The sequence below is a fragment of the Cololabis saira genome, chromosome 1 (genome assembly GCF_033807715.1).
Source record: "Cololabis saira isolate AMF1-May2022 chromosome 1, fColSai1.1, whole genome shotgun sequence".
NCBI classification, from domain to species: Eukaryota; Metazoa; Chordata; class Actinopteri; order Beloniformes; family Belonidae; genus Cololabis; species Cololabis saira.
In genome coordinates, this window is record NC_084587.1 from 23,415,221 (window position 1) to 23,442,528 (window position 27,308).

The window sequence follows — 27,308 nt, forward strand, 5'->3', positions numbered from 1 at the left end:
CTGACAGCTCCGCTCATGATTGCAGGAGCAGAAGCCCGACCCCCTTTCACTCTCCGAAAGGAACCATTCATAAACTACACGAATCCAACTCAAAGCTGAGTGCGGACGAAAAAGTGAGCGGGGGCGCAGAGGAGAGAGAACAACACCAAGAGGAGATGAGTGCTCACGACAGGCGGTGTTTTTAACCCAGGACTGCGGATGGTGAACCCACAACCTGAATATGAATCTTCTTATCCGCACTGGAAGTGCTCATGAGTTGGACTGATATTTAGCAGAGGCTCCTACGTTGCATCCCTATCCGTTTCCTCCTCCTCACACTGACGTCCATCCGCTGCAAAAGCAAAGCAAGAAAAAAAAACTTTGATAGACTTTTTTTTTTTTTTCTCCCCCTTTCTCCTGCACGGGAAGCATTTGCCTCTGGGCTTTACCGGTAAGCATTGGATCCGTCAACTTACTGCGACTCTCCGGTGTACAGCCCGGACCTCTGCCCCAACATGATTGCGACGCAGGCAAAGCTGGTTTACCAGCTGAACAAATACTACAGCGAGAGATGTCAAGCGCGCAAAGCGGCCATTGCAAAGACTATAAGGGAGGTTTGTAAAGTGGTGTCGGATGTCCTGAAGGAGGTGGAAGTGCAGGAGCCCAGGTTCATCAGCTCCCTCAGTGAGATAGATGCGCGCTACGAGGGGATGGAGGTCATCTCCCCCAACGAGTTCGAGGTGGTGCTTTATCTCAACCAGATGGGGGTGTTCAACTTCGTGGATGACGGCTCTCTGCCCGGATGCGCGGTGCTGAAGCTGAGCGACGGCCGCAAGAGGAGCATGTCTCTGTGGGTGGAGTTCATCACCGCCTCGGGCTACCTCTCGGCCAGGAAGATCCGCTCCAGGTTTCAGACTCTGGTGGCGCAGGCCGTGGACAAATGCAGCTACCGAGACGTGGTGAAGATGGTGGCCGACACCAGCGAGGTGAGGCTGCGGATCAGGGAGAGGTACGTGGTGCAGATCACCCCCGCCTTCAAGTGCACCGGGATCTGGCCTCGCAGCGCGGCTCAGTGGCCCATGCCGCACATCCCCTGGCCCGGGCCCAACCGGGTGGCAGAAGTGAAGGCGGAAGGCTTCAACCTCCTCTCCAAAGAGTGCTACTCCTTAACGGGGAAGCAGAGCTCGGCGGAGAGCGACGCCTGGGTGCTGCAGTTCAGCGAGGCCGAGAACCGGCTGCTCATGGCCGGCTGCAGGAAGAAGTGTCTGTCCATCCTGAAGACTCTGCGGGACCGACACCTGGAGCTGCCGGGCCAGCCGCTGCACAACTACCACATGAAAACCCTGCTGCTGTACGAGTGCGAGAAGCACCCGAGGGAGACGGACTGGGACGAGTCTTGCCTCGGGGACCGGCTCAACGGGATCCTGCTGCAGCTCATCTCCTGCCTGCAGTGCCGCAGATGTCCCCACTACTTCTTGCCAAACTTGGACTTGTTTCAGGGAAAGCCTCACTCGGCCCTGGAGGCTGCTGCTAAGCAGACTTGGAGACTGGCGAGGGAAATCCTCACCAACGCCAAAAGTTTGGACAAATTATAGACTGCATGGCTGGAAGAGACGCATTTTTTTTGGGGGGGGGATACAAAGTTATTATTAAAAAAAAAAAAAAAAAGAAAAAAAAAAGATAGAAATGTGAATATCGGTAACAACATAACGCAGCAAGAAACCACGAAGCAAACCTGTTAAAAACGGAGCAATTGGCCCATTGCACAGAGAAAGTGAAGGTACATTTTCTGATAAATGTAATACATTTTTTTTTAGTTGTCTTCTTTTAATGTTTTCACAAAGTGAAGAAACTTTTATTTAAATATATGCACAAAATCGTTAAGTGAAAGAATAAACTGTAGCGTGCCAAGGTCATTTTTTTCCATGATGTGAGTTAAGAAGAAATGTTAATAAAAAGGTTGCAAATTAAATTACAACTTGAGCTCGTGTTTTGACATCTGAGATGACGGTAAATCTGTTGCACTTTATTTTATCATTGACTCCTTAAAACAAAGTACACAACTAGGTTTCAAATGAGAACATAAAAGATAGTGTGTGGATTGGAATAGTATGAGGAGAAAAAATTTTAAAGTAAAAAAAAAAATGGAGCTACTTGGTCAACTTTAGGCCATAAATTACAGTACAAGACAGGCTAAGCACGATTTTCAAATGAATGTAAATCAGCGCAGACGTGCTAATAAACAGGCCTGCTGCACAAGCAGAGGGCCTGCAGCAACATCAGCCGAACCTCACTCATTCATCGATTTTCGATCATATAGTTTCAGCGTGAATGACATTTCCTGAAGCATTTTTCATTTTCTTCGGTGCATTCTGATATAAAATTATGTTAAATGTGGGTTGTACTCGAATCACACGTTTACATACAAGCACAGCCACAACGATACGAATAATGTCACGAGTGCCACAGGGGCTCCCTGTCCGCAACCACCTGTGGCTCTGCAGGTTTTCTACCCGTCCATTTTTATTTCAAATAATTTTTCATCAAATAATAATATGGCTATGTTTTTTTTAAAACTGTAAAATAATTTTCAAATAGTGTCATTTGTTGTTTTTTAACCCAGAACAAAAATAAAAAGGTACATTTAAACTAAGACTAGAAATACTATTCAACAGGTTAAACATTTGGTATAAAAATCCAACAATTAAAAAAAAAAAGAGGAAAAAAAACCTAAATAATTTCCCAAATACAGTTTACACATTTTCACAAGTTTGAACAGTTTTTTGGAATTAAAAATACACGGTGCAACTTGTGCTCAACTTAACAACACTGCAAGACATTTTGAGGCTCTCTTGTTAATGTCCTGAACCGGGATCAATCCTACCTTTGAGTCGATGGTCTTGAAGCTCGGGTCTTCCTCATCCACCTCGAAGTACAGCTCGGAGGCGGTGATGGACAGGGTGCCTTTCACCACCACGGCCGGGGCGACGAGCTGAGCGCTGGTGCTCAGGTTTACTGGGCCTGGAGACGCACACACACGCACAAATACACACACACACACACACACACACACACACACACACAAATACACGCATACACACACACGCACAAATACACACAAAGCGCTCAGAAAAGCAGCAGTGCACACACACCTCCCCGCTGACCTTCACTTGTGATCGCACTCATTTCGAGAAGAAAATTGAATTACGTGAACAGCATTGCGTGGCTAATTTGCATTCTTACTAAACGCTTACATTTTCCTCCTATAAGTTCAACAATCAACCAAAAAACGCACAGAGGAGTACTTATAACCTACCTAATTTATGCGTCAGAATTAATTAAATAAGGTGTAGTGGTTTAAATCGGCAAAAAAAAAAATCAAATCAAGCACAGAAAGCATAGGCTTAATTGTCAGAATCGACTGTCCGTCAGAAATCATTGATCGCGGGCTTTGGGAAGAATCCGCTTCATCTCTCATCAATCTTAATTTATGCCAGGATGACAATGAGAGGCGGCTCAGGGGAGCTGCGCGGAGGCTCTGCAGCCGGCTCGACCTGCTCATGTGAGGCTTTGTGTTTGCAGAGCTGCGGGCTTCATTCCCCCCCCAGCACCATGACACTCGTGCAAACGGAGAGAAGACACAGATATGCGTCCGCTCATCTGCCTCTAGAAACCCCGTGAGTACTGACACGTTATCCGCGGGCTGAACCAACTATTTTTCCTCAGTTCACTCAAGACATTCAATTACACCTGAAGCAGACAGCGGCTTAAGAGGACGAGATTCATCCGCTATTGTATACATGTAGGATTTATTAGAATATGCCTGCTATTGTTGTCAAAGTGCATTAGCTGTATTTTAATAACAACGAGCCCCATTACTGCAGTATCCCTAACTAAAATGTGGATTACACCGCAATCCTTTTAGCAGACCATAGTGGATTAAAGCTGTTTAAATAACAGGCATATCAAGGGGCAGGCAGCATCTCGATTTGAATTAAACTGAGTATACTGTACATCATAATTGTTTTATCCAGCTACAAGGCTCATGCCAGTAGTTAAAAACCAAAACTGGTTTCCTTGAATTAAATAACACTTATTTCAATAAAGTACATTTCTAATGGAAATACCTTTGCTACTGCTGGATTATATATATATATATATATATATATATATATATATATATATATATATATATATATATATATATATATATATATATATATATATTTATTTTATTTCAGTTTTAAAACTCAGATTTGTGTCTGCTTGTAAAGTGGATCCAGACAGCCTCAGAACAGTTAGTGGTAGTCTTGTACTTTGAAAGTGACTAATTAAAAGGCCCCTTTTTCCTTTAGGGCACACAAACACTCAACCAAAGTCTAAAAAAAAAAAAAAATCATATAATATAAAAGTCAAACAGTAACTTTAAAAAAAGGAATATGTGTCCTACTTATAGAATAAAAAGAAGTCCAGAAAGAGTATACAATTCGGTGAAAAGCAATGGCAGTAATAGCAGCGTATTAATGTAAATGGCAGTTGCAGTGATGCCATTTTCTTTACTTAATGTGGGCTGGGGGGATGGCGTGGGATGAGAATGACTGAGGACGGGGAGAAAGAAGAACCGCTTCTTTACCTGTAAAGTTCTCCAGGTCCTTCTCCTCTAAGGATGATAGAGTGTCATCGTCTCCGTCAAGTGATGCCTCACTCTCTGAGTTTTGATTTCCTAGAGCCTGACTCCTGATGGACTGCTTGCCTTTGAGAATATCCTCCTCGGATGCTAGAGGGAGGGAAGTACCGTCTTACTTCACATTTTAAGAACAAAAAACACAAAGCTTGATACATGTACTTTCTTTAATTTCAAGGATATCAAAGAAACAAACACATTTGACCTTATTGCATTGATAAAGTTGGATTATTTTCACTTAAAATTAAGTTTTTTTATAAAAGCAAAACCAAAAAAATAATGCAGTTTTTTTCTAATTTTTACAAACTAACTAATCATTCTTTTCACTGACACTGTCAAATAAAAATAAGGTTGTAGTTTATAATATTAGACCTCAACCTCAGATCAAATAAAAAACTTGTATACTAATTCACATCATCTCAAATTGCGCAAATTGTCAATTTAAGCCATTTACTAAAATAAAAAGGTTAAACGATTTTCAGCCATCACCTTTACAGTATTTATTTTTTTTAATTTAATTTTATTTCACTTTAATTTATTTAAATGGTGGAAATACACTTAGCTTCCCAAACAGTGACTTGGACTTCTTCTGTATAGTGTTTACCTTTCAACAAATTACTTTTAAATTTCACCAACCTTGCTGCTAAATTTTGATTCAACAGGTAGCAATGCTTATGGTTCTGGCCATTTTCTCCTACCTTTTCTTTTTTTTTTTTTTAAACGTTCCACCCTCCACTAAGAGAGCAACATCCAGGCAAGCAAACTGGAGGCAGCAACACATGACAGACAAGACATAATCCAAACTCTAAAACCACCCCTAAAAATATCGTGCCCTTTTGACATACATCATAACAAACACCAACCCATACAAAGATTATCCAAACACATTTAAACAGGACGAGCGTCTCCAACCGTTTTGATTTCAACTGAACGTGACTTGAGGTTACACATGGATTATTTAAGAAAAATGGTAATCTGCAAACATTTACAGAGCCCTGGAGTTACCAGCGGTGGATGGTAAAGATCCACAGACAGGTCTGCAACACGAACACTGGCTTGAACGTCTTCTCTGTTTGTAAACAAAGCTGGGGACGCAGTGAGAGCGTCCTCTGCTGCTAAGCCACCGCTCTGGTTAAAGTCACATCCTTACAGTGGAGTAAGTCAGTGAACATGCATCCATGGACGATTTCTGTCGCCATCACCTGAGATTGAGGGGATATCATCTGCAAAGGGTAGCTACACTTTGAAACTGCTGGAGGAGCGAGGCTAAAAAATCTCTTGTCATGGAAAATATGCAGCTCACTGATATTTAGAATGGCCTTCCTGTAATTAAGCCTCCCTTGAGGATTCTTTAGTTAGCAGCGGTGAAATTACTACCAGCTCTCCTAATATGTACCACATGCCATTGTATTTGCACTTAGCAAGTGGACATGGGATGTGTGAGATGAGCTGGAAAACAGAGGTGCAATTGATGAAGCGTTTCAGTCCGCAATTCTCATCCTAATGTCAAAATAGAAACAACATGCAACACCAGGAAAGCAGACTCTCTGATGAAACTAAAGCTCACTATAATATGCATTTATATATTTGTTTATATAATAGACACATGGATGTACGAGGCAAGCTATGTGCAAACTTCAGCCTCCTTAAAGTAAATTCAGTTCATATTTGTCTTCTTTTAATTTGACGACTATGAGGTTTTAGTGATGCGTTTTGAGTGTGTGTGTGTGTGTGTGTGTGTGTGTGTGTGTGTGTGTGTGTGTGTGTGTGTGTGTGTGTCTGACATGGAAGTGAAGGGATTCATAGGAAATACGCTAAGCAATTATATGGATGTCCGTTTGTCTGTAAAAACATTTAGAAAGTAGAGTTTAATTATAAAGTGCGAGAGGAAAGTATGAACTTTATACTTACCTGAAACTAATGACTCAAAACGAATAAAAAAGTTTATAGTTTCAAAGGTAAAAGCTGCCTAGCTGTCATAAATGTGCTGACATTTAATTTCTTTAAATTACATTTAAGAGGGATACATCAACAAAAAAAAACTTAAGAAATTAGACAAATACAAACAAAAAAAAGTATCAAAATTCTCCCGTTTCACTCATCACAGTAGGAGTCAAAACATGAATAAATTCCAGCAGGTTCCACTTTTTCCAGGACTCCCATTCCCAATTGCAGGGCTCAACTACCTACTTATACAACTGCAGGCATGCATGGTCACAGCAATTAAATTGTCAGAATTAACAAATTTGTTTTTAACGGGAGCGCAGCCAGCAGTGTGGTCATGAGGCGAGTATTGATTACCAGAACAGAGACATTAGTCTTCAGGTATTTACTCTGCCACCTCTGGTACAAGGGCCCCATACCAGACCAAATCAATCCCCAGAAAAGATGGTTCTTTCCAGCCGTAAATACATAGCAGCCTGCTCAAGACTACTGGGCAGCCACACACTCCCCTGTGGAAATCATCTTGGCACAGTTTGAATGATAACAGTTGTCTGTATCTTTAACACACAAACGCACATTTTCTTCACATTTCAAGAAGACACACTTTCTGCTTACTCATCTTAAAAAAAGAATGCTGTTACAAAACACCAACTTAAAAACTTCTAGTTTTACACGCATGCATTAGATGTGAAAAGCACTGTCAAGCAGTAGCCGGCAAATGAGACTAATTTCAGGTCTGATCTCATGCTAAATATTTTCTTAGTGACTGAGACTGCATTTTACTTCTCTACATCTGATGAATATAATTACAGCCAGATATGACCTTTGTGCACGGTTTGAAAACCCAGTCTTGCATTCTCATCTCGAGCTGCACTTCCGTAACAAATGTCAGGTCGACTAAAACAAGACGAAAGGTTACATCAGAAAATGAATGCCGTCAGGCTTCAGTGTCAAAGAGTTATTTTAATGATATATTCCCATGGTTCAGCCAGCAGCATACTCTCATGAGGTGCTTTTGCCCCAACTGGACACTGGCTATTTTTAAACACACATTTGACTTTGGCAACCAAATGTTGTTTGCAAGAACTTGCCTTCCTACTGCTGATGAATAAGCACGGCACATCAGCTGGAATTATTTGAATACAACTACACACCAGATCAAATACCGACTCACACGAGTCCCTCCCTGCATTTCCCTCTGCCAAAGAGCCAACAACAGAGCATAAGAGATATGTCTTTTCTCTGTCTTGACCTAGATGAAGGGAAAACATGGAGGATATGAGATGGAAAGTAAAATCGCTGCGGAAGAACAGCGACCAGCTGGACTCTGGCCCCGCTCCACAGCTGCCTTCACGCTGAAGCCATTACTGGAGACCAGGAGTCTCCCAGGATTCTGGGATGGCCAACGTTTACTGCTTTTAGAACATATTCTTATCGACTCCTGTCACACCTGCCATTCGTCTTTGGAGAAGATGATACATTTAAAAGAATGTTTGATGGTGACACATTGAGGACATTTTTTGTTTTTTTTTTTGTTTTAGGACAGCGTAATTGATTGAGCTGGTTATTGCAGGCCCCGTATGAGAATGATTGCAAAACCTGGTGTGTGCTGGATATTTGCAGACATGAAGGATTACATCCACTTTAAAAGAGAAATGCAAGCCCTTCTGTTAATACAAGGATGTGTCATTCAAATATTTTACCTGAGAGGTGAAAAAAGCACCCCCAAATGTCATCATAAATTTGCAAAATACAAGTTTGAAAACCTCTATTCTAATTGTAAAGGAGGAATAAATATAACTCTGCAGCTTAACTAATGAATACTACAAACTTTAGAGCATAGTGAAGCTCATTGGCTTGAAGCAAAAAATAACTTGCTAAAATGTTGAGAATGCAAATATCCACCAAAAAAAAAAAAACAGTGAGGGGGGAATGTGATTTCTACTCACCACCAATATCAGCCACTGTCATGAGGCAAGAAAGAAAAAGAATAAATACAAATTCACATGTCATGTTTCCCACTAGGGTTCAGTTCTAGGAGAAAAAAAAGAAGCATTGTATAAATGGGTCATAGTATGAATTTACCAGTGTGTAATTCTAATGTGGGTGCTATTTTACTGTGTGTTGTGGTTCAGTAAATCTTTTATTGCAACATGAAGACTAATTTTTATTGCCTTGTACCTGTGCGAGCGGGTGAGAGAGGGTGTGGGGAGTGACGAGCGGGGATGAGCAGATGTGGCGGGATGGTACTGACCGTGTTCGGCGGCGCCTTTGAGCGTAGCTTCTGAGTGACTGGATCCGAAGGGGTTCCTGATGAAGCGACGTCGCCTCCTTAAATCGTCCTCCCAGTAGTCCAGGCGCCAGAACTCCCTTGGTCGGCTGCAGCGAGACAGAAGTAGCACATGTGTTAGCAATTACCAGCCAGCATGGTATAGCAGCCCAGCATTAGCACTTGGTCCGAGCAAGCATACATAATGCCTGCATTGTGTTTGGATTTTTTTTTCTCCCCCCTTTTCTTTTTTTCATATAACCATCAGAATCCCTCTTCAAAGACATTCACTTACATGCATGCCGAGACCCCAAAACTATTGTACCCCCCCACCCTTGACAATGACTTGATCTCCATCCCAGAGGTAAAAGTGTGAACCTCCCCCCCTCCTCTGTTTTTCAGCAGGCGAACTGATTGACTACCATCACAGATGAGTGAGCACATGACACTGTGATCACTTTCAACACACTTTTGTGGCACGTGCTTCCATTCCAAGCTCATTTTAGGCCCAGCAGGATACCTCTTGTCAGGACTCATGACTTGCAGGATAAGGGGAGGGCCATTACAAAACACGGAGGAGGGGGTGGATAGTGTTACCAATATTAATGTCTAAACCCTCCATTTTTCTTTCCAGTTTTCATCTCCCTTATACAGTTATCACACGTCAATCACCCAGGTTTTGAGGAAAAGGAGGAGTTAACTTTTAATGAGAACTCACTTCTAATCAGGACTGGGCACCCGCCGTGTCTTTATAATGAATAATCGGCTCACTTCTCGTAAGAGATTCAACTTAATTTCTATTGGATATTCATGAGGTATAGCTTGCAGGCTCAACAAACAAAGCCGTTCTATTGAAACTTCTTTGTCTTTTCTATTCCAAAATTGACAGTTGTGTTACTGATCCACAGAGCAGGTAAAAAGAAGGAAAAGAAATGTGTGACCAGCTCGAGTCCTGTAATTCTTTCATAAAAATTACATTTCATAAAATCTTTAGGAGATAAGGTTATCACTGACTACTTTAGGACCTGGTGTTGCAGGTGGGTTTAGATATTAAGTACATGTTTTTTAAAACCTGCTGCACCTAATTTAACTCTATTAAATTAGGTCTATGGTCACAATGAAATAAATATATGCAACCTTTATAAGTAGAGTTTTTCCCCAATATTTCTCAGTTTAACAAAGCAAGCAGACTGATGTCTGAAACCAGTTACAGCAAAGTATCATAGGGTTCTAAAACTGAAACAAGACTAGCACAATGTTTAAAAACGCAGAAGTTTAAAGATCTCCAAGCTTCATTTAAAAAGAAACAAGACCAGGTTATTCATAAGTGACTGCAGCGTACCCGGGGAAGGTGAGCGTCTTGGGAACGGACAGTTTATGGTTTCAGTGACATAGCCTGTGAGGGGAGAACCCCGGCGTACTTTATGCGATCTGCTATTGAACACTGCTCTGGCTGGGAGCTCCTCACAAATCTTCAGTCCAACAACAATGATCAAACTGGGGCCTCTAAAAGGGATAGGAGCTTTACGTGAGAAAATAAATACAATTTCCAGGTGGGCCTTTTAAAAACCCTTTGCAATAAAATTCTTTGATAATCCGATTTATCAGAATTTTTTTTTTTTTTTAAGTCTGAGAAGCTGGGATGAATGGAAAATAATAAAAGTATAGATAAAAGTATGCTATAGGGTGCATTTATTTTAGGGAAAATAGATAGCCAGAGTACAGTGACTATGTTGGAAAATATTAAGTTGAGATGAAAAATAGGGGGGCAGGGGGGGGAGCAGTACAGATCTTGTATGTGTGATCTGAAAGAGCATCCCAGTGTCAAAGAATGCAAACCGGAAGGACGAAGAGGACAAATCTGTAAAGGACCAGATTTCTCTCCCATGACAAAGACGGCGCTCCGTGTTTCCCAGTGATAGTCTCTGAACACATATGGCCACTTCATCATCCTGCCTGCAATGCATCTATGAAAACAATTATCACGGTTCTGCATGATGCCCGGATCAGAATCAGGATGCACCCGTCCTCACGGAGAGTGGGGATCTGTCCAAGTCGCACAATGCACATTAATCCATCAGGAGGGGAGGCCGCTGCTTGGTGTAATTAGTCACAGCTTGGGTGGGACCACCTCTGCCACTCATATTCATCCCGCGCACTATGAACAGGCGACAGTGGAAGGCATAATGATGGGGTGTTAGAAGAGGTGAGCGGGCGATGAAAGATGCCTCATCATCAATCCCTGATGAGCGCCCCGCCATAACAAGGATGGTGATGTAGAGCGCTACGCAACCCCCATACCGCACACCACGCTTCCACAAAGATGATAAATTATTCAGCACTCATCCATCCTCCTAAGACATCATTGGCAGACTTTTACTGAAGCGCCATTCTTCAAAATAACAACAATTAAATATAACAAAAGGGTCAGTGTTGGTCTGTGGCTAACGTCAGCCACTTGTCTAATTAGTAATTAGTGCAGCCATAAAAAGGTGTCTGGAAGGGGCTGCTCGAGAAGCTCAGAGTGTTGGCTAGATGCAGAGGACTGAGACACAAACTGATCAAACAAGTTCAAGAAATGTATGCATGAACTTTGTTCTTTTATTTCTAATTTAATTTCCCAAAACCCTTTTGGTTGTTTTTCACGATCCAGAGCCATAAATGTGAGGAGTAGTTTTTCAACACAGAGAACACAGAGTTTTTTTTTACTTTTCATGCGTCCTGGATGCTCTCTCCCGTTCATCAGGCGCTCTACTATAATTCCCATTTACTTGAAAAACAGAACAGGCATTCAAATAGAGGGATAGAGAGAGATAGAAAATGTTGAACTTTGAGCAGTTTTCAGTATAAAAAGGAGGTTCAGGTTTAGGCCACGTTTACACATAGCAGTATGTCCTTTTCGAGCCTTGTGGCCCATAGAGCCGGTGTTTATCTCCGGTTTCTGTAGCGCAAACGAACAGGTGGTAACCACCTCCAGGATAGGACGCTAGTCTATCGCTGGATACTTCCCCTAGCAAAGCTAGGTACCCATTCATACACCTGGGTGAAGTGAGGAAAACCGAGAGTAAAGCATCTTTCCCAAGGATGCACACGTTTACACATAGCCGGGTATTTACAAAAACTGATATTTCCCCCTCTACGTTTTGAAAAACACCATCATTTACACGAACCCGCATAAATACGCTGTTAAGGTGCTATGAGCAGCCAAACCTACAGGGGCCAGTGTAACGAGAAGCATAAAGTCATGCTAGCCAATCAGAATCCTGGGAAAAAAACAACAAATGACACTGTAACTTCCAGTTACTTCCAAGATGGAACGAGAGTCTTTCGTTTGGAGTGACAGAGTTACTTTAAAGTGTGACTTTAGAATGTAAAACAACAATACAATAAAATATTGAAGGTGGCCAAACAAAATGTAAACGCAGGTCGCACACATGACGCTGGTGATGTTTCTGTCCCATAATGTGACGTTCTGAAGCCTAAATGACTGTTTCTCTCTGTTTAGACGCAAACGTGAAGACAGAGTTTTTGCAAATCTCCACTTTGGCCGCAGTTTTCAGAAATTATTTTTTTTGGTGACTTTGAGCTTCGTTTTCGTGTAAACAAACGGCCAAAACGCATGACAACACCACCGTTTTTGCTACGTGTAAACGGATGGTTGCAAACTAATATTTAGTCATTCAACAGATTACTAAAGAATCAGCATAATTTTTTTATATTTTGAAAGCACAATAAGGTCAACAACAACACTGACAGCAAGCCAGATTGTTATTGTTAGGATTAAAAGCTTAAAATGTTCAAAATCATTTAATAAAAGTCTCCTCATCCCTCTGTCTAATAGATTTCTCCAGTTTTCTGTAGATCCAAGCAGCTGATACCTGAGGGGATACTTAGGCTTTAATGTTAAACCAATTAAACTCCAACAAGCCATGAAGAGAACAAAGAATGCAAATCCTGCTCAGCTGCATTAATCCTCATAACTGGGGTTAGTAAGTTACTAAATAGTTTTCTACGAGCGCAAAATTGTTTCTGATTATCAAAAATACACATTTAAACTTTTTTTTAATAGCTTTACAGATGTACCATTTCAATTACAAAAACAAGAAATCTATGAAAATCAATCCAAACAGGATTTGTTGTACTAAGTATTCTCTTTCTATTTAAAATGTCAGTGTTTAAACTTTTTCTGTTTCTTTTTCCTGTCAGTTATACACTGCTGCAATTTAATGCATTTCATATTGGGAGGTTACGGTAATCAGAAAATTAAGAAATATTAAATCCATAAACTTAATTTCACTTTGATTTTGTCAGACTTAAATGATGTCCAATGTGCACTTCTTGACAACCAAATTTAAAGCTTAGCTTAGCTTTCTGTGCACCTACCTCCGTAAATAAAGACAACACTGGCATTATCTTGTCTGAAATTTAAGAGATCATATAAACTCACTACTTTGCACAACTAACAATATTCTGCCAACACTCCTCTCCACTCCAGCAGCGACACCTTTTTAAATGATTTTTAAATTCTTCAAAGTTTCCCTTCAAACAACCGATCAGGAGACTGGTGTACTCTGTGCAACTGTCGAAGTGTTGACAGAGAAAGATCAGAGCAGCTGTCGTTGCAGTCATCTTAAATTTGAGGTATAGGTTCTGTGAAGCCAGCTATCACAAAAGAAAGCCCGCCTGTGTTGAATTTGCCTCCTCGGATTGTATGTAAATGATAAAATGACCGTTATCCTAGCCAGCAGAACATGCAGACTGGGTATGCTTTCATACATCACGACAAGTGACTGTACTTTGGTACAAACAATCATTCATAGCATTTCTGCTAAAAATAATTTGGGAAGGGTCAAAGACCACCCCCCCCCCCCTTAAAGTTATTTTTATATTAATGCCAGTTCCTCAAATTGCTCAAAGACTGCAGCTATCCCCAAGATCATTTTGCTTTGATTTGCATAAACCATGTGTTTAGAAGAAATGGGAGAGCAGGAGGAGATTGAGGATTTGTCATATTGAGGAGCGGTGGCTGAAGCGCTGGCTCTTTGTCAAAACGTGGCAGCGATGGCTTCAATGGGATCTCCAGGCTCAAATTAAAATGAAACAGGACCAAACACCTTCCCCAGTGAAATCGTTTGCCATGATTAAGTCACGCAGAAGTGATTTTCTACATGTGCATTAATGCCTATCCTTCCTATCCCAACGAGGGCCATGCACAGGACACCATCTACATGTGTTAATTCACCTCAGCTAATGTTGTTTACAGGATCCAGAGGTGATGGCGGGGTCACGGAAATGAAAACATTTCCATCTTATCCCCCTTATACGACAGTTTACATGTGATTTATAAGATCTTTACTATTAATCACAGAATGAACTAATTTGTCTATTTTTCATATAAACTTAAATGGAACCAATGTCATGTGGAAATTAAAATAAAAAAATATCTGTGTAAAAGAGACAGAATTAAAATTGCAAGCAAAAATAAACAAATAAAAGATTAGACACCCAAACAGACTCCTTGCATATTTATATCTTTATGTTTGATTGCTTATATTATTGCTTTATGAATGTGAAGTTGTGAAGACAAACAAGAGAGCTAACGCTTTCATTATGAAGACAACGTAAGCACCCATCTCTTTTTCCAATTAACTCCAATTTATCCAACAGCTTTCATAAAAACTATCTGGAAAAACAAAGAAAAAGTGGGATACTGCATCTCTGCAACACCAACCGCCTATGAGGATCAGAGAACTCCCTCGGGTGGGAGGCAAAAGGCTGCAGACTCCCCACAATGCAGTGCAGCCGAATGAAATAATGCAAATCAAGGCCTAATTACCGGCAGCTTAGCATGAGGCGTCCAATTAGCAGCAATTAGATTCAGCGTGAATCCACCAACAAAAGCCGCGCTATCACGCACCAATTGTATCAGATTTTATGGGAGGGTAAAGTGCTTCATTAAAAGGGGGTAAATATTGAACAAAGACAGGGGTCTTCAGTGTGTCAAAAAGCTTCTTACAATATGTTTCACCCTTTGATTTTGTAATAATCCCCTGCTTCCAGCTTTATAAACATTATCATAGTATCAACATCTTAATAAAATGTATATACAGATTTCCGCTGTGACAGCACTGAAATGGTACCATCTGTATTTTTGATGAAGAGTCATATTTTTCCTGTGATTTTGACAACATGCATTTAAGGCCATTTATCACCACTGCTGCGAGGTAATGAGGGCATCTACTGAAGTGGAGTTGCATAATTCTGCCATTACCGGCCCATTGTAATAATCCTCTGACCTCTAGCTTTCAGGGCTGATCTTGAATGGTATGACATATCTGAACATGTATACCCACGGTTCACACACACCCCAAAAGCAAAACAGAGTGGAGGAGCTCAAGGTCAGCTGAGATTAAGAGTCAGACAGGTTGTTGGGTTGTTGTTTTTTTTTTTTGTCCTAGTCTGAAAGCCCCCATTTTCAACACAGACATTGAGCAACGTTTAACCTTAAACTCCAAATGGCAAAAACCAACTACCAATTCTGACACTGAAACTCCAAAGAAAATATTTTAAAAGTCAAATCTCAAAGACGTTTGCCGCTCATTTGTATACAAAACACATCATCTACATGTTCCTCCCCTTCAATCTAAGTAAATGCTCTTGAAGTTTATTCATTTATTTTGCTTTCGTGTGCTACAGAGCTCAGTAGTCTGATCCAGGCCCGTCTGCTAATCATGCACCTCTTTCCTTCTCTCCACCGTAACGCCGTACGCATTTAATTCACTGGGTGTGTGTGTCTGTGAGAGAGAGAGAGACTGTCAAGTGCTACACTAAACACCAGTCTAACTATAATGATGATCCAGTTATCTCATCCACCCACATAAAGGTTTCCTCAGTGACTCTCAAATATATGCATGATGCATTACTCATCCAATACAAATGAAGCAAAAATGTAATTAAATAAATCATGGCAGGGCTGTCGTGTTGAACTGCAATAGATTAGAAAGGTGTAAACAGGTTATTTATATAGATGGCTTGCAAACACTACAGTGAAGATTAGCTGTTTGATACCATCTATGTGACACTCATCTGTATTTTAGCTTTTTGTTTTGGATATTTTAAGTGAATCGAATCTGAATTAAGTCTTGCCATCTTTTTTTTTTCATTCATTTGTAAGATCTTGGCACTTATACGCTGCCCTGACTCTCGAGAGCTATTGCTGGACTTGACCTTAGACACACAAAAGGGGTATGAAGTAAGTCTACAACAAGAATACAACCTGAAGATCCATGAGTAAAAGATGATGCTCAGTCTTCAAGATGCTCTGGTCCCTGTAGAGGGGAGCGCTGGTGTTTTATGTGCACCCCTTGCTTTAGTCGCACAAGAAAGTGCTGGATTCTAAAGATAAAGGGGATTTTTTTTTTTTGGAGCAAATGTTGAATGTAACAAAATAAATGACCTGCTGGTCCCATGTTGTAATTACAGTGGCTGGAAGCATACCAATCTATCAAGAAGAAGAAGAAGGGAAGGGAGGGGGGGGCTGACACGCTGCAAAGGGGTTAGTCAAAGGAGATAGCCTTTGACTAACTACTGGCCCTGGACAATCGATACTCTGCAGGTATTGCATCCAGGCAGAAAGGAGAAAAAAAAAAGCCTTAAAAACTTCCCAAATGGCTTTTCATTCAGATATTGATCAGCACCTTTTTATGGTGACCTTGCTCCACTAAGGCCATATACTTTCTTAAGGGTATATGAAACACATAAATCTGATAGTTGCTGCAGAATCTCGCCGGGCTGGGAGCAGCCAGGCGGGGAGGTACAATGGTGTAATTGGTCTTCCTGGGATGGCGGCCTCCTTCCATATTTCAGGACGAGCATTGCATTACATTTTCTGGGCTCCGGTGAGAATGGTAACATAATACTGATCAAGGTGGGAATTAAACATGCAAATTTTACTGATAAGCTCTACTTTAGGCCATAAGCTTCAGCATCTTGTGTTGCGTGTGACATACATACAAAAAGAAATAAGGCAAGCACGGTGGAAAACCATTTATACCACGGTTTATACACAGTATATCACGAAAAACCATTTTGTTTTGTCATTTTAAATGATCTGACAAGTATAATTTTGCGAGTCTCCGTCTGTGCCGCGACACTTAACCGTGCTAACATATGGACATCATCAGCTGTTAATATGTTTCACTGTGACACTTTGTTACTATTCCTTGCAGGCCCAGCCACTGTACTGTATATACAGTCCAAGTAAATGTTAACATTAAGGCTATATTCTAATTCATATCCATGATCCAGGCTGCATGGTAGGGCCCTCGTGGCATGTTATTTTATGTAACCGATGGAACGCACGTCTGTCAAACTTGAATGTTCTCCTCAGAGGTTTAATGAACATCCTTTTTGTCACAGTTGCAACTTTCTACCCCAGACGCAGGTCACAGGGAATGATTAATGAAGCACGGGGGTTTGACGTTGAAGCCGTTTAAGGACTTCGGTGCTGGAAACATCTGGCTGATGCAGAGAGGCCAGTTTACAGAGATGAACATAACTGAGAGCAGGCTCGTATTGCTGCGCGCATATTGACGTTATATGTTTATGAGTATATCAGGGCAGATGGATGAACAAAGCTGGAACCCCGGGCTAATTGGTCTTGGAAGTAGTCAGGACCTGGACTTATAGAAACAACTATATTTTCGAGACGGGAGCTGGGGACTACTACAGCTGCCAGACCTCTGTACTCTGAGCCATGTTTGTGTTTGGACTGCAGCTATTTATAAGCAAACCAAAAGGACATTGTTAGTTACAAATTACCGGTCAACCTCGTCTGCACCATTTATAGCAATGGAGTTTTTTCCATTTTGATTATTTAATCTATAAGCAAAAGAGAAAAAAAAAAAACAACTTCACTTATAGTTGAAATAAATTTAAAGCTGGTATTGAAAGAAAATGCTTAACTCTAGAGACTACAACAGGAACTGTAATCAACGGCAGGAAACCAGAAGGCCGATTTAAATGACCAAATCTGGCTTACAAAGGTGGGTGAAAGTACTGTATTATTTTATTCCTTCTTATGAGAAGTCAGCAACTGTGGACTTTTTTTCATCCAGCAAATACAACACCCTCCTGACATAAAAGCTTCGCACGTTCACTCTGTGCACAACTGCAGCCAGCGGAAAGGATGTCGTGCAAAAGTGCCACTGTCTTGTCTTCCTCCCCACCTCAGCTTCTGATTCTCCAGTAACAAATATCTTTCCCGCTCATCCTCCGTTTCATCCATCTCCTTCTCCCTCTCCGTCTTCCTGCCCCTCTCGTGTCACGCGTTTCCGAGGGTCCGTGTATTCTAAACTGTTATGTTCTTGTTTCCTATGGTTATAATCTCCATTGACGTGCTGGAGTCCCATTTCCTTTTTCAGCCGTGCATCCACGGCACCCAGCGCAGCTGTAATGCACAGTGTGTCCATAAAACATGCACGCGAGGCGGCGCAGACACTGTGCAGACCCCGGCTCTAACACATGCATTACTTTCAGTATTATGTACCATAATTGTGATTTAAGTCTGGAATGAAAGCATACATGTTGAGATAAATCTGGCTGCTGCCGCTTCTCATGCAATCATTTATTTAAAAAAGGAAAAAAAGCTGTGTTATATGACATGAATGTCCTCAATGTAGTCAGAATGACCTGATGAAATTATTGGCAACTGAGACGTAGCTGTAGTCTTGTAAAAGTGGATCAGCAAGAGGGACAAAACTAACAAGGCCAGCTCCAGTATATTCAGCAAAGATAAATATAAAAGAACCATCAGACACCTTTCTGTGATAGAGAATAGGCCTCAAATGAACATCAATGAAGAAAATCAACAGATTTTTTGAGTTAATATGTCCATACAGTGCATTTTACTGCATGTGCTCATTTGGGGGGTTTTAAAATCTGAGACACTGCACGTCATTCCCAGTTTGCCTACAGGAGCATCAATATAACGTTTAATCCCACATACACCGAGCAGCGGAGCAACGATAACCATGTCTTGCTGTTTGACGTATCCAAACCGCACAAAACACACAACTGGCCTGTTCAAAGGCAATAATTAGCGTCTGACCTTCGGAAAACTGTCAAATCCCCACAAAACTAATGTATGAGCTGAACCGCTTTACAGCTTCTGACAAATAATTTGATATTTCCTCAGCTCCAATCACTGAAAATGTTTGAGGCCCCTCTGCAGAAGACCGCTTAACAACTTGAGAAGACGCATGTGGAGCAAAGGAAGCATTTACCAATGTGCCAATGGCTTCGCACAAAGGGACTCTGGAGTAAGGAATCACAACATGGATCCGGCGTCATGACAACTTAGCATGACGTGATAAGAGTGAAAGGACAAAGTCAGAGATAGACAGCTTTTTCAAATCAGGTATAATTATGTATAAATGATCCCTTAAAATCTTAGAGGAAGGAAAAGAATTATCTGGTTTGAATAAAAAAAGATGATTTAATTAATAGCAATTTAAACCCTGGTTTTCATGTTTCATGCAAGATTAATTTTTTTTTAGATCTCTTTTCACAAATAGACTTAACGGTAATTTAAATAGTGAACACAAGCGAAATGGCAATGGTATAAGTTGTGTCACAAAAATACAACAGCAATCTATTTCTTTTAGTAATCTAAAAACAAACAGTATCAATGTTTAAAAGATTTATTATGTAACTGCTCAAGAAATTGACTTCTTTTTTTTTTTTTAAACAAAAGTTATTTGCAAGATGAATTACGGTTGTGGATAAGGGAAAATATAATTGGAAATAAAATACTGTCTGCTAATTCAGCTTTTACAATAGCATTTTTCTTTTCTCAAAAAAAACTACCTGCAAATGATTTTCCTCTTGAAAAAAAAAAAAAAAAAAAAAAAAAGTATTTGCATGGTACTCATTTTTAAAACTTGATTTTTACATAGGGACAGAAAAACACAACTATGGCAAGCCCTCCTAACTACTCCGAAAAGACCCTGCTTAACCAGATTCATTATTCGCTGTATCATTAGCTCAAAAGGAGGGGGAAAAAAAAGAAAATATATTGGGATAAAATGGACACTCCTTCCCTCAAGAGTGCACTAGTAAAATGACGTAGCACAAGATAAAATAGTAATGCTAATATCAATAGTTTGTCCATTACAGGTCAGCTAACTGTCCAGTGGAACAGTTACAAAGCTGTTGGTTTTCGATCTCGCAAGGCCGATCAATACGGAGGCATACTGTTTCAATTTTGCTGCCATTGATTTTCTCTATAACACTCCAGCCCCAAAGCATTTGTCTTTCTGAAGGAAGGAAGATTTGATTTACTGAAGAAAAATTGGAGTGCACATCACAAAGATTTTTTGTCGGGCGGGAGTGTGACATGCCAAAAGATGGATGTCCCTTGGCTGGGAAGCCTCTAGCCTAAGGGTGTCCATTAGAGCAATGCTGCTGCGGAAAATGAGCTGCTTATATGAGGAAGGAGGAGTGGAGGGAGACGAGCCGGTGTTGGACGGGTTTGTGTGTGTGTGTGTGTGTGTGTGTGTGTGTGTGTGTGTGTGTGTGTGTGTGTGTGTGTGTGTGTGTGTGTGTGTGTCTTAAGAGAGCTGCTCGAGGTGAGGTTTGTTAGAGTAAACTGGAAAAAATGAAAGGATGCAAGCTTGCATGTACATCTCGAGTAATGTTGCCATTTGTCTTGAAGAGACTGGTTACATTGAAATAGTCAAAAACAGCTTTGGACTGCACGGCTTTTACATCACACCCCTATCTTTCAGCTGCAGCAACCTTTCCTTTAAATTCCCTGCTTTCTACATCCAGAGTGAATTTCCATGGTACATTAGTCAGCCTATTAGAATCCAATGAAGGAAAGGTATGAGAACGGGAGAAAGAGGAGAGCAGAGTCTGTCCCCATAGACTGTGAGTTGGCGTTCTCCATCATCTGCCCTCATCTCCCCCTCTGTCTGTCTGTCAACTTTGTCCAGGTGTCATGCACATGAGAGGTGATTCCTGACCCAAATAAACACTCTAGCAGGGTGGATACTCAGAGGACCCAGGCTCCCAAAAAAAAGTGTAAATGTGAGAGCGAAGAAAAATGATATCTTCCCTGTTCATTTACCTTTTTGCTCTCAAAAAGGCACCAAGTTGGCATGTTGTACACCTGAGTTTCTGGGACAAGACTGCACAAAAGAATGGGCAGATACTCCCAATCCCCAGCTGTGGATTCGTCTTGTCTTGACATTATGTGACAGACAAGGGCACAAAAATGATGGACACCACCTTTGTGGGGTGGAAGGAACCCTCTTTCGTTCCTCAGTGATTTAACAGAACTAGATAGTGAAACAAGAAATCGCAAAAAGGACAAAGAGAGAAGGAAAAAAGGAGAAGGAAATTGCATGGTGTGAGAAAGAAACAGAAAGAAAGAAAAGAACCACAGACGGAGCAGGGAACGATGCGGGGAAAAAAAATCACCTAACACCTTTTCTCTCCAGGGGCCAAAGCCGCTGTAAGCTGGATATTAAGACACAAATTGCATTCAGGCAGGTCACACGGTGTCAGAAGATATTAGATGCCTGTCGTGAGGAAACAACAATTCCCATCAGCTCGCGAGAAAATAATATTTTCATTTTCAGATTCTTTATTGAATGGAAACATTGGGGAATTTGCTTTATGGTATGCGAGGCGAGCATGTTCTGGTGTTACACTTGTGCAGCAGAAATCATAGCCATTGTCTATGTTCCTGGATTTCATTTTCACAGCTGGAAAAATGTTGTTAGTTTTATTTGGTGTACACATCTGCTCTTGCTGTTGGACCACATTTTTGCATGGGGTTTTTAAAATATCGGCAGGCATATAGGTGTAAAGGGGTTTTCCTTTGTTTGCTTGTTTTGTGTGTGCATTTTCTTATTTTTTTTTTTGTTGTTGTTAGTTTTCAGAGATTTGAAGCACCAGATGTTTCTCTTATGCCTGCATGCCATGGGCTCTGGTGCGAGGCTGCACCAACTGACCTTCACAGTAATTGACCAAAAATATTGATGTAATGGCACAAGACTGATTGTGATTTATTAAAAGAGCGCTGCACTCCAAGGCCCAGTGCCAATGGCTCCCTGCGCCTATCGGCAACCATTAGGAAACCCATCAATAGCAGAGCGGCATAAAGGACCAGTAATAGGGGGCTTTTTCTGGCCAGGGCTTGTAGGCTTGTAGAGCACAATATCCAGAGTAAATGGCATTGCCTTGTGTGAGTACACTTGAAAGAGCACAACGAAGGCAATGGTAGGAGGAGAGGGAGGGAGATTGCATCAAGGAGGGAAAACTATGACAAATAGTACACACCGAATACGCATATAAGAAAGAAACAGAGAGGGGAAAAAAAACAAATGCAGCCACAGATCTAACAGCAAACTAGCCTTCGCCAGACGAGTCTCTGGAGAGTTCGCTCAGCTTAACAAGCGTGAGCCAGCAGCCGCCTCTCCAGCTCACTATTACACACTACCTGCACAAACAGCCATCATTAGGGAATAGCTGCATTGGATTCTGCTGCCCATTTGGTGAAACAAACACAGAGGATAAGGTTCCCTCGGTTCTTAATGGGGGGCTGAGCTCGTTCAAATGGCTTTCATGTCTCTTCCTAGCCAATGCATCATTCTACCCACAGCTGACACTTTCACCTTTGTACAACTAAATTCAAAGTTATGAGAAAGATAATGACGAGAATAAAACCATTACATTATCTGATAAATTGGGGGGGTATATAAAGTATATCCTATGAACATGGAGCATGGAAATTAAATCATCTTTTTGTATTTTCCTACACAAGATTGCCCTGGTAGGTGTAAAGCAAAACATAACTGTGACCAAATCTATTTTCTTGTGTCTTAAGTCTGGCCAGACCTTTTGCTTTACCTTATTGAAGAGTTTCCCCAGGCTCCGTGTTTGTCAGTCAGGATGTTGACTATCTTCTGGATGAGCTGTGTGGCGGTCATGTGGTCTCGATACTTGGCTGCTCGGATCAAATGGTCGCACATCTTCTCCTCATCTCGCTTGTCTGCCCCGTAATGAGCGCAATTAGACTGGAAGAGAGGAAACATAAAAGGCATTGTAGGTTCTGAAAAATTGGGTGTACACTGCATATGTTTTACACAAATGACCCAGAAGGATAAGTTATACCAGCTCTACATTTACTCAGAAGGTAGAGAAAGTAAAGTTTTACATACATAAACTCTACTCTGAGGAGCAAAGGAAAAACATTTCTGTCCCCACGTCACGTTGATTAATAACACTGGACATGTATTTTATAATGCCCTCCGGCACACCAAATCACATGATACCTGCAATGCACAGGGAGGACATTTTTCTCTGTCAGAATTTGTTATCAGAATGGGCCTTTGAACTCTGCAGCGATGACGGTGGAACCCCAACACCCTCTAAAAAAATAACTGCCATAATTTCAAACAGTCTTTTTACGTCAACTCTTTATTTCACGACCAGTTTGTGTTGCATAGTGACATATTTGCTAAAGAAGAGCTCAAAAAGAAAAGTAACAAAACTAACATGCTTAACACCTTATGTCAAATACGATTAAGTTTTAATAAATCCATGTGCATTTTCATAAATGAGATTTAGGTAAGATTTGAAAATGAAAAGGGTGACACTAATGAGTCTCCTATGGTGTAACATTGGTTGTGTATTACTGGCCTTATCAGATCAATTTGAACTTTTGTATTCATCCAACAGTGATACAATAACTCCTCTTTTTTTTTGGAATAAATAGTACGCTTTTACAAACTTGCCAGTAAATCGCTTTATAATGGGCCCTCCTCTTCAATTTGAAAGACAACAATTCATTTCTGACAGAAAATCTATAGGTATAAATCACATTAGAGGGGGTTTTCTGAGGGCCGCTTGGCCTTAATTATCAATCTATGTCTCTTTATGTGGCTTAAACGTGGGTTTTGACCTTCTACCGTGATGACCTGGGAAACATGGAAGAAGGATCACTTGGTAAGTGTTTCAAATTTTAGACCAAAAGATTGCACAGTGAAGCAAAGAGGATGCCTTGTGTGTGTGTGTGTGTGTGTGTGTGTGTGTGTGTGTGTGCGTGCTGCAGATCCATTAATCTTCAGAGGATCGGAGGAGGTACAGTCATGCATGAACGGAGCGTTGAGTGTGAATGAAGTGAGTCAGGGAATGTCAACAAAAATGTTAAACCTGGACTTAAGAAAAATGTTGAAAATGCACACATCGTATACAGTTTTCTAGGACTGATTAGTTTCCACACTTATGTGGATTTCCAGTATTAAGTAGCAGATTTTCTACAAAATCCATTCCCATCTGCGCCTGTCTGAGACATGTAAAGTCTGCAGGACTAATCAACAGTGCCGGGTTCAAACTCATAACCATAAACAAACACTTCATCACCTGCGTGTTGAGACTGCCCAAACACCCAAACCCTCCATGCTGTAATGGGCTTTTCTTATATCTGACGCCAAAATCGACTGTAGGAGAAAAGGCCAAACTCGTACTCACCCCTAAAATAACAACCAAAAAAGCTGAACACATGAGTAGTCTCATTAAAACCCAAAGCTGGTTTTGCTTATAAGTGGAAAAGACAAGTCACCGTTAATGCCTGGGGTCACTGTGTTGATGTGAAGTCAGAGAAAATGTCCAGCTATTATGAAAGACTTATGACGGATGAAGTGAGCAACTTAAAACTCCGATGCTGCGTCCACTTTCATACGGCTCTACTGAGAGCTAAAAAGGGATTGTTTTTTTCAGTCTTTTAAAACAAAATGCTCTATCAAGGAACGTTGAACGAACGAAAGTCGTGCGTTTTTATCAGTTTAAATTACACAAATGCCTCTGTTGGAGTGTCTGAATGAATCAACCTGCATGTTTTGAAAAGAGAGTCATGAAAAAAAAAAAAAGGAGACACGTGCTTCCATTTCCCAAGTTAAAAGCCAGACAGCTGAGGCGGGAGACTGCCAGACTATGCTCTGTTAGCTGCCTAAACAGACAGCCACAAGGGCACAACTTGTTGGCAGTGAAACCATTATGACTTGCGACACTGTAATCATGGGCAGCACCTTCCATTACAAGGCCTGTCTGACGGGGTCGGGCGGCATGGATGCCGGTTCTTCCAGAGGAGACAGCTTGGTGATGACAAAACGATAATGGTTGGCATTAATCGAGTCAATTACACTGAGTCGTGTCTCCCACAATTCATCTGCAGTTCAAATGAATAACTGTGGATGTGTGTTGGAGTTTGGGAGGGAAAATGGGCTGCTGGGTGAGGTGAGTGGGAGTGAGAAGAACAGTAAACTTCTCTGTTTCATCATAGCGGGAATGGCATCAAACAACGAGCGAAAAAGCATTAAACAAATGCATTTGAAATGTAACAGGATCTTACTTTAAACCAGAAAATAACACAAACAAACCCTCTGTTGCCACAAATGTATAGCGGGGAATGGTGTCATGGCAATGACGGGGTGCCACTGCCACTTTCATCTTTATGCTGATGTTGTTGTGACATAACGCTTTGGTTACTCCCCCTCCTCCCGCTCTGTGGGTTGAGAGGGTTAACCAGGATAATAGGCTGGAGAATGGAGGCCCATTACAAGAAATCAGCCCTATGTTTATCAATTAGAGTGACAGAGAGGTCTCGTGGTGTTGCCATGCCACTGTGAGCCTTCAACACCCCCCGTCGACTAATCCAAGATCTCAGGCTTCTGTTGGAGAACAGGCAATTGAAAAACAAGCAGTAGATATATTATCAAAACACTTGATTTGCAGTCTCCTGACACTGGTGGCACGTGAGGGCTACAATCTCTCCGAGCCCGGCTACCGCTGTACGAGAATCGCCAATTTCTCCCGTCCGTCGACGAGCACTCCCTGAGGGTGTCATTTACAAAACAGACAAGGAACCTCTCCAGAGAAAGGCAAGACATAAGGCGTGTCCTTGTCTGCTATCAAAGAATGCAAATATACAATAAATACATTCCTCCTGGAACACAATGGAGGTCCAGGGAGATGAGAGGATGAAATGAAAAGGGAGGATGGGAGGGTGTCTTAACAAAAGTAGATTTTGAACCAGTCCAATTGGTTTCAGAGATTCTCTTGCACTTGATCTCTTGCCCCCGAGTTTTCAAATTGCAACATAAAATGTCACCAGGGGAATTCGAACAATGGGCCAGGGAAGAAACGAGTGAAAGGAAGAGGAGGGAGAGAAAAATGAGGGCTTAAAAGTACAATGGCGAACAAAAGTCACCGAATGACAATCCCTGACAGCCACTTCAATTCTGAAATGATGCTCCTGTCATGCAGTGCTCCCAAGTATTGATTTTTTTTCTTCTCTTGGAGCACCGAAGGGAGAGAAAAATAATCTAATCCATTTGAAACAGATCCCTGCTGCTGGCAACAGCCCAATGCTAGCAGCCATCAAGGTTAACGCAGGCGCAACACTTATCAAAGTATCTCCCTCATCTTCCTGCCTTCTTCTTCCCTCTGCTCCGCCCTTCACCCAGTCTGTGGCTGATCTTTAATGGACTGGTCACCATGCATGGCTGGCAGCCTCTCCATCTTTTCAAGCAAGAAACCGCTCATCTCTGTAAAACAGATCTTCCTGTTCTTACATCACTCTGCGCTGTTGCCATCTTTTCCACTAATGACTCAAGCTGAACCTCAAGGTCGTGCCCCTTGAAAAATCACAAGTGTTAAATTGTCACCTGATGATAAATAATAAAATGAAGGTAGGAAACAACAAGATAAAGAATACATGTCCTCAGAATAATGAATACAAGGCCCTGGCATGGAGCTGAGGCTGAAAATGAGGACGTGTCTCTTTAAAAATAGATGTGTGAGGGGTACACAGAAGTTTTAAAATGAAAAACACCTTAAGAAAAAAAAAAAAAGAGAGAGAGAGTTTAACAAAACAATTACAGAGCTCTGAGCTGCTCATTATAATGATGACACTTTTATCCAGCACACTTAGCTCACCTTAAGGTGCTGAAATGAAGAAAAACAAAATCAAGAGAAAATTCTTCCAGCGACTAAAGGGACCATGTCAGAGTGAAACAAAGGTAACTGTGGAGTGAAGTCATATTTCAGGGTTTGCTGGTCACACATAATGATGGGAGCAGCCGAGTAGGTACCTGGGGACTTCATTATGTTGACAAGACAGCAGGACTGAGACTACTGTTCTCCAACTGCCCTCTGTAGCCCACTTTTTATGTCTATCTCCCAGTGTCTTAATATGGAAGCACTTTATATTGTACAGCAAAAGAAGACAAAAAGCTAAAACAGTCCTGCTTGTTATGTATTTTGACAACAAATTCACACCACCGTATGTGCTGTATTGTGTTAGAGCTATTGTTATCCAGCCTCAAGGTGTTTTTGGTCCATCATGTGAAATTTCTCACTTGCTAT

General features: G+C 41.3%; 2 protein-coding genes across 11 annotated transcripts in view; one reads left to right on the top strand and one right to left on the bottom strand.

The window, feature by feature from the left end:
- The window catches only part of lrba (LPS-responsive vesicle trafficking, beach and anchor containing), a 198,615-nt gene that overhangs the window by 78,436 nt on the left and 92,871 nt on the right, over positions 1-27,308 (bottom strand). For 5 of the 10 annotated variants that reach the window (XM_061718440.1, XM_061718425.1, XM_061718433.1 and 2 more), the window contains 5 exons: positions 22,791-22,957; positions 8,862-8,986; positions 8,557-8,571; positions 4,613-4,756; positions 2,864-3,000 (listed from right to left, as the gene is read on the bottom strand). In XM_061718440.1, coding sequence (XP_061574424.1) covers positions 2,864-3,000; positions 4,613-4,756; positions 8,557-8,571; positions 8,862-8,986; positions 22,791-22,957 — 588 coding nt within the window. The remainder of the gene's footprint in view (positions 1-2,863; positions 3,001-4,612; positions 4,757-8,556; positions 8,572-8,861; positions 8,987-22,790; positions 22,958-27,308) is intronic. The other 5 variants (XM_061718470.1, XM_061718492.1, XM_061718455.1 and 2 more) reach the window with 1 other exon arrangement.
- Positions 72-1,951, top strand: mab21l2 (mab-21-like 2). Its single transcript, XM_061730764.1, has one exon. It carries the CDS (start codon positions 495-497, stop codon positions 1,572-1,574), a length of 1,080 nt encoding a protein of 359 aa, XP_061586748.1. The 5' UTR covers positions 72-494; the 3' UTR covers positions 1,575-1,951.

Excerpts from the sequence above, each read along its gene's own strand:
- mab21l2 (XM_061730764.1), top strand. The coding sequence starts at position 495 with ATGATTGCGACGCAGGCAAAGCTGGTTTACCAGCTGAACAAATACTAC.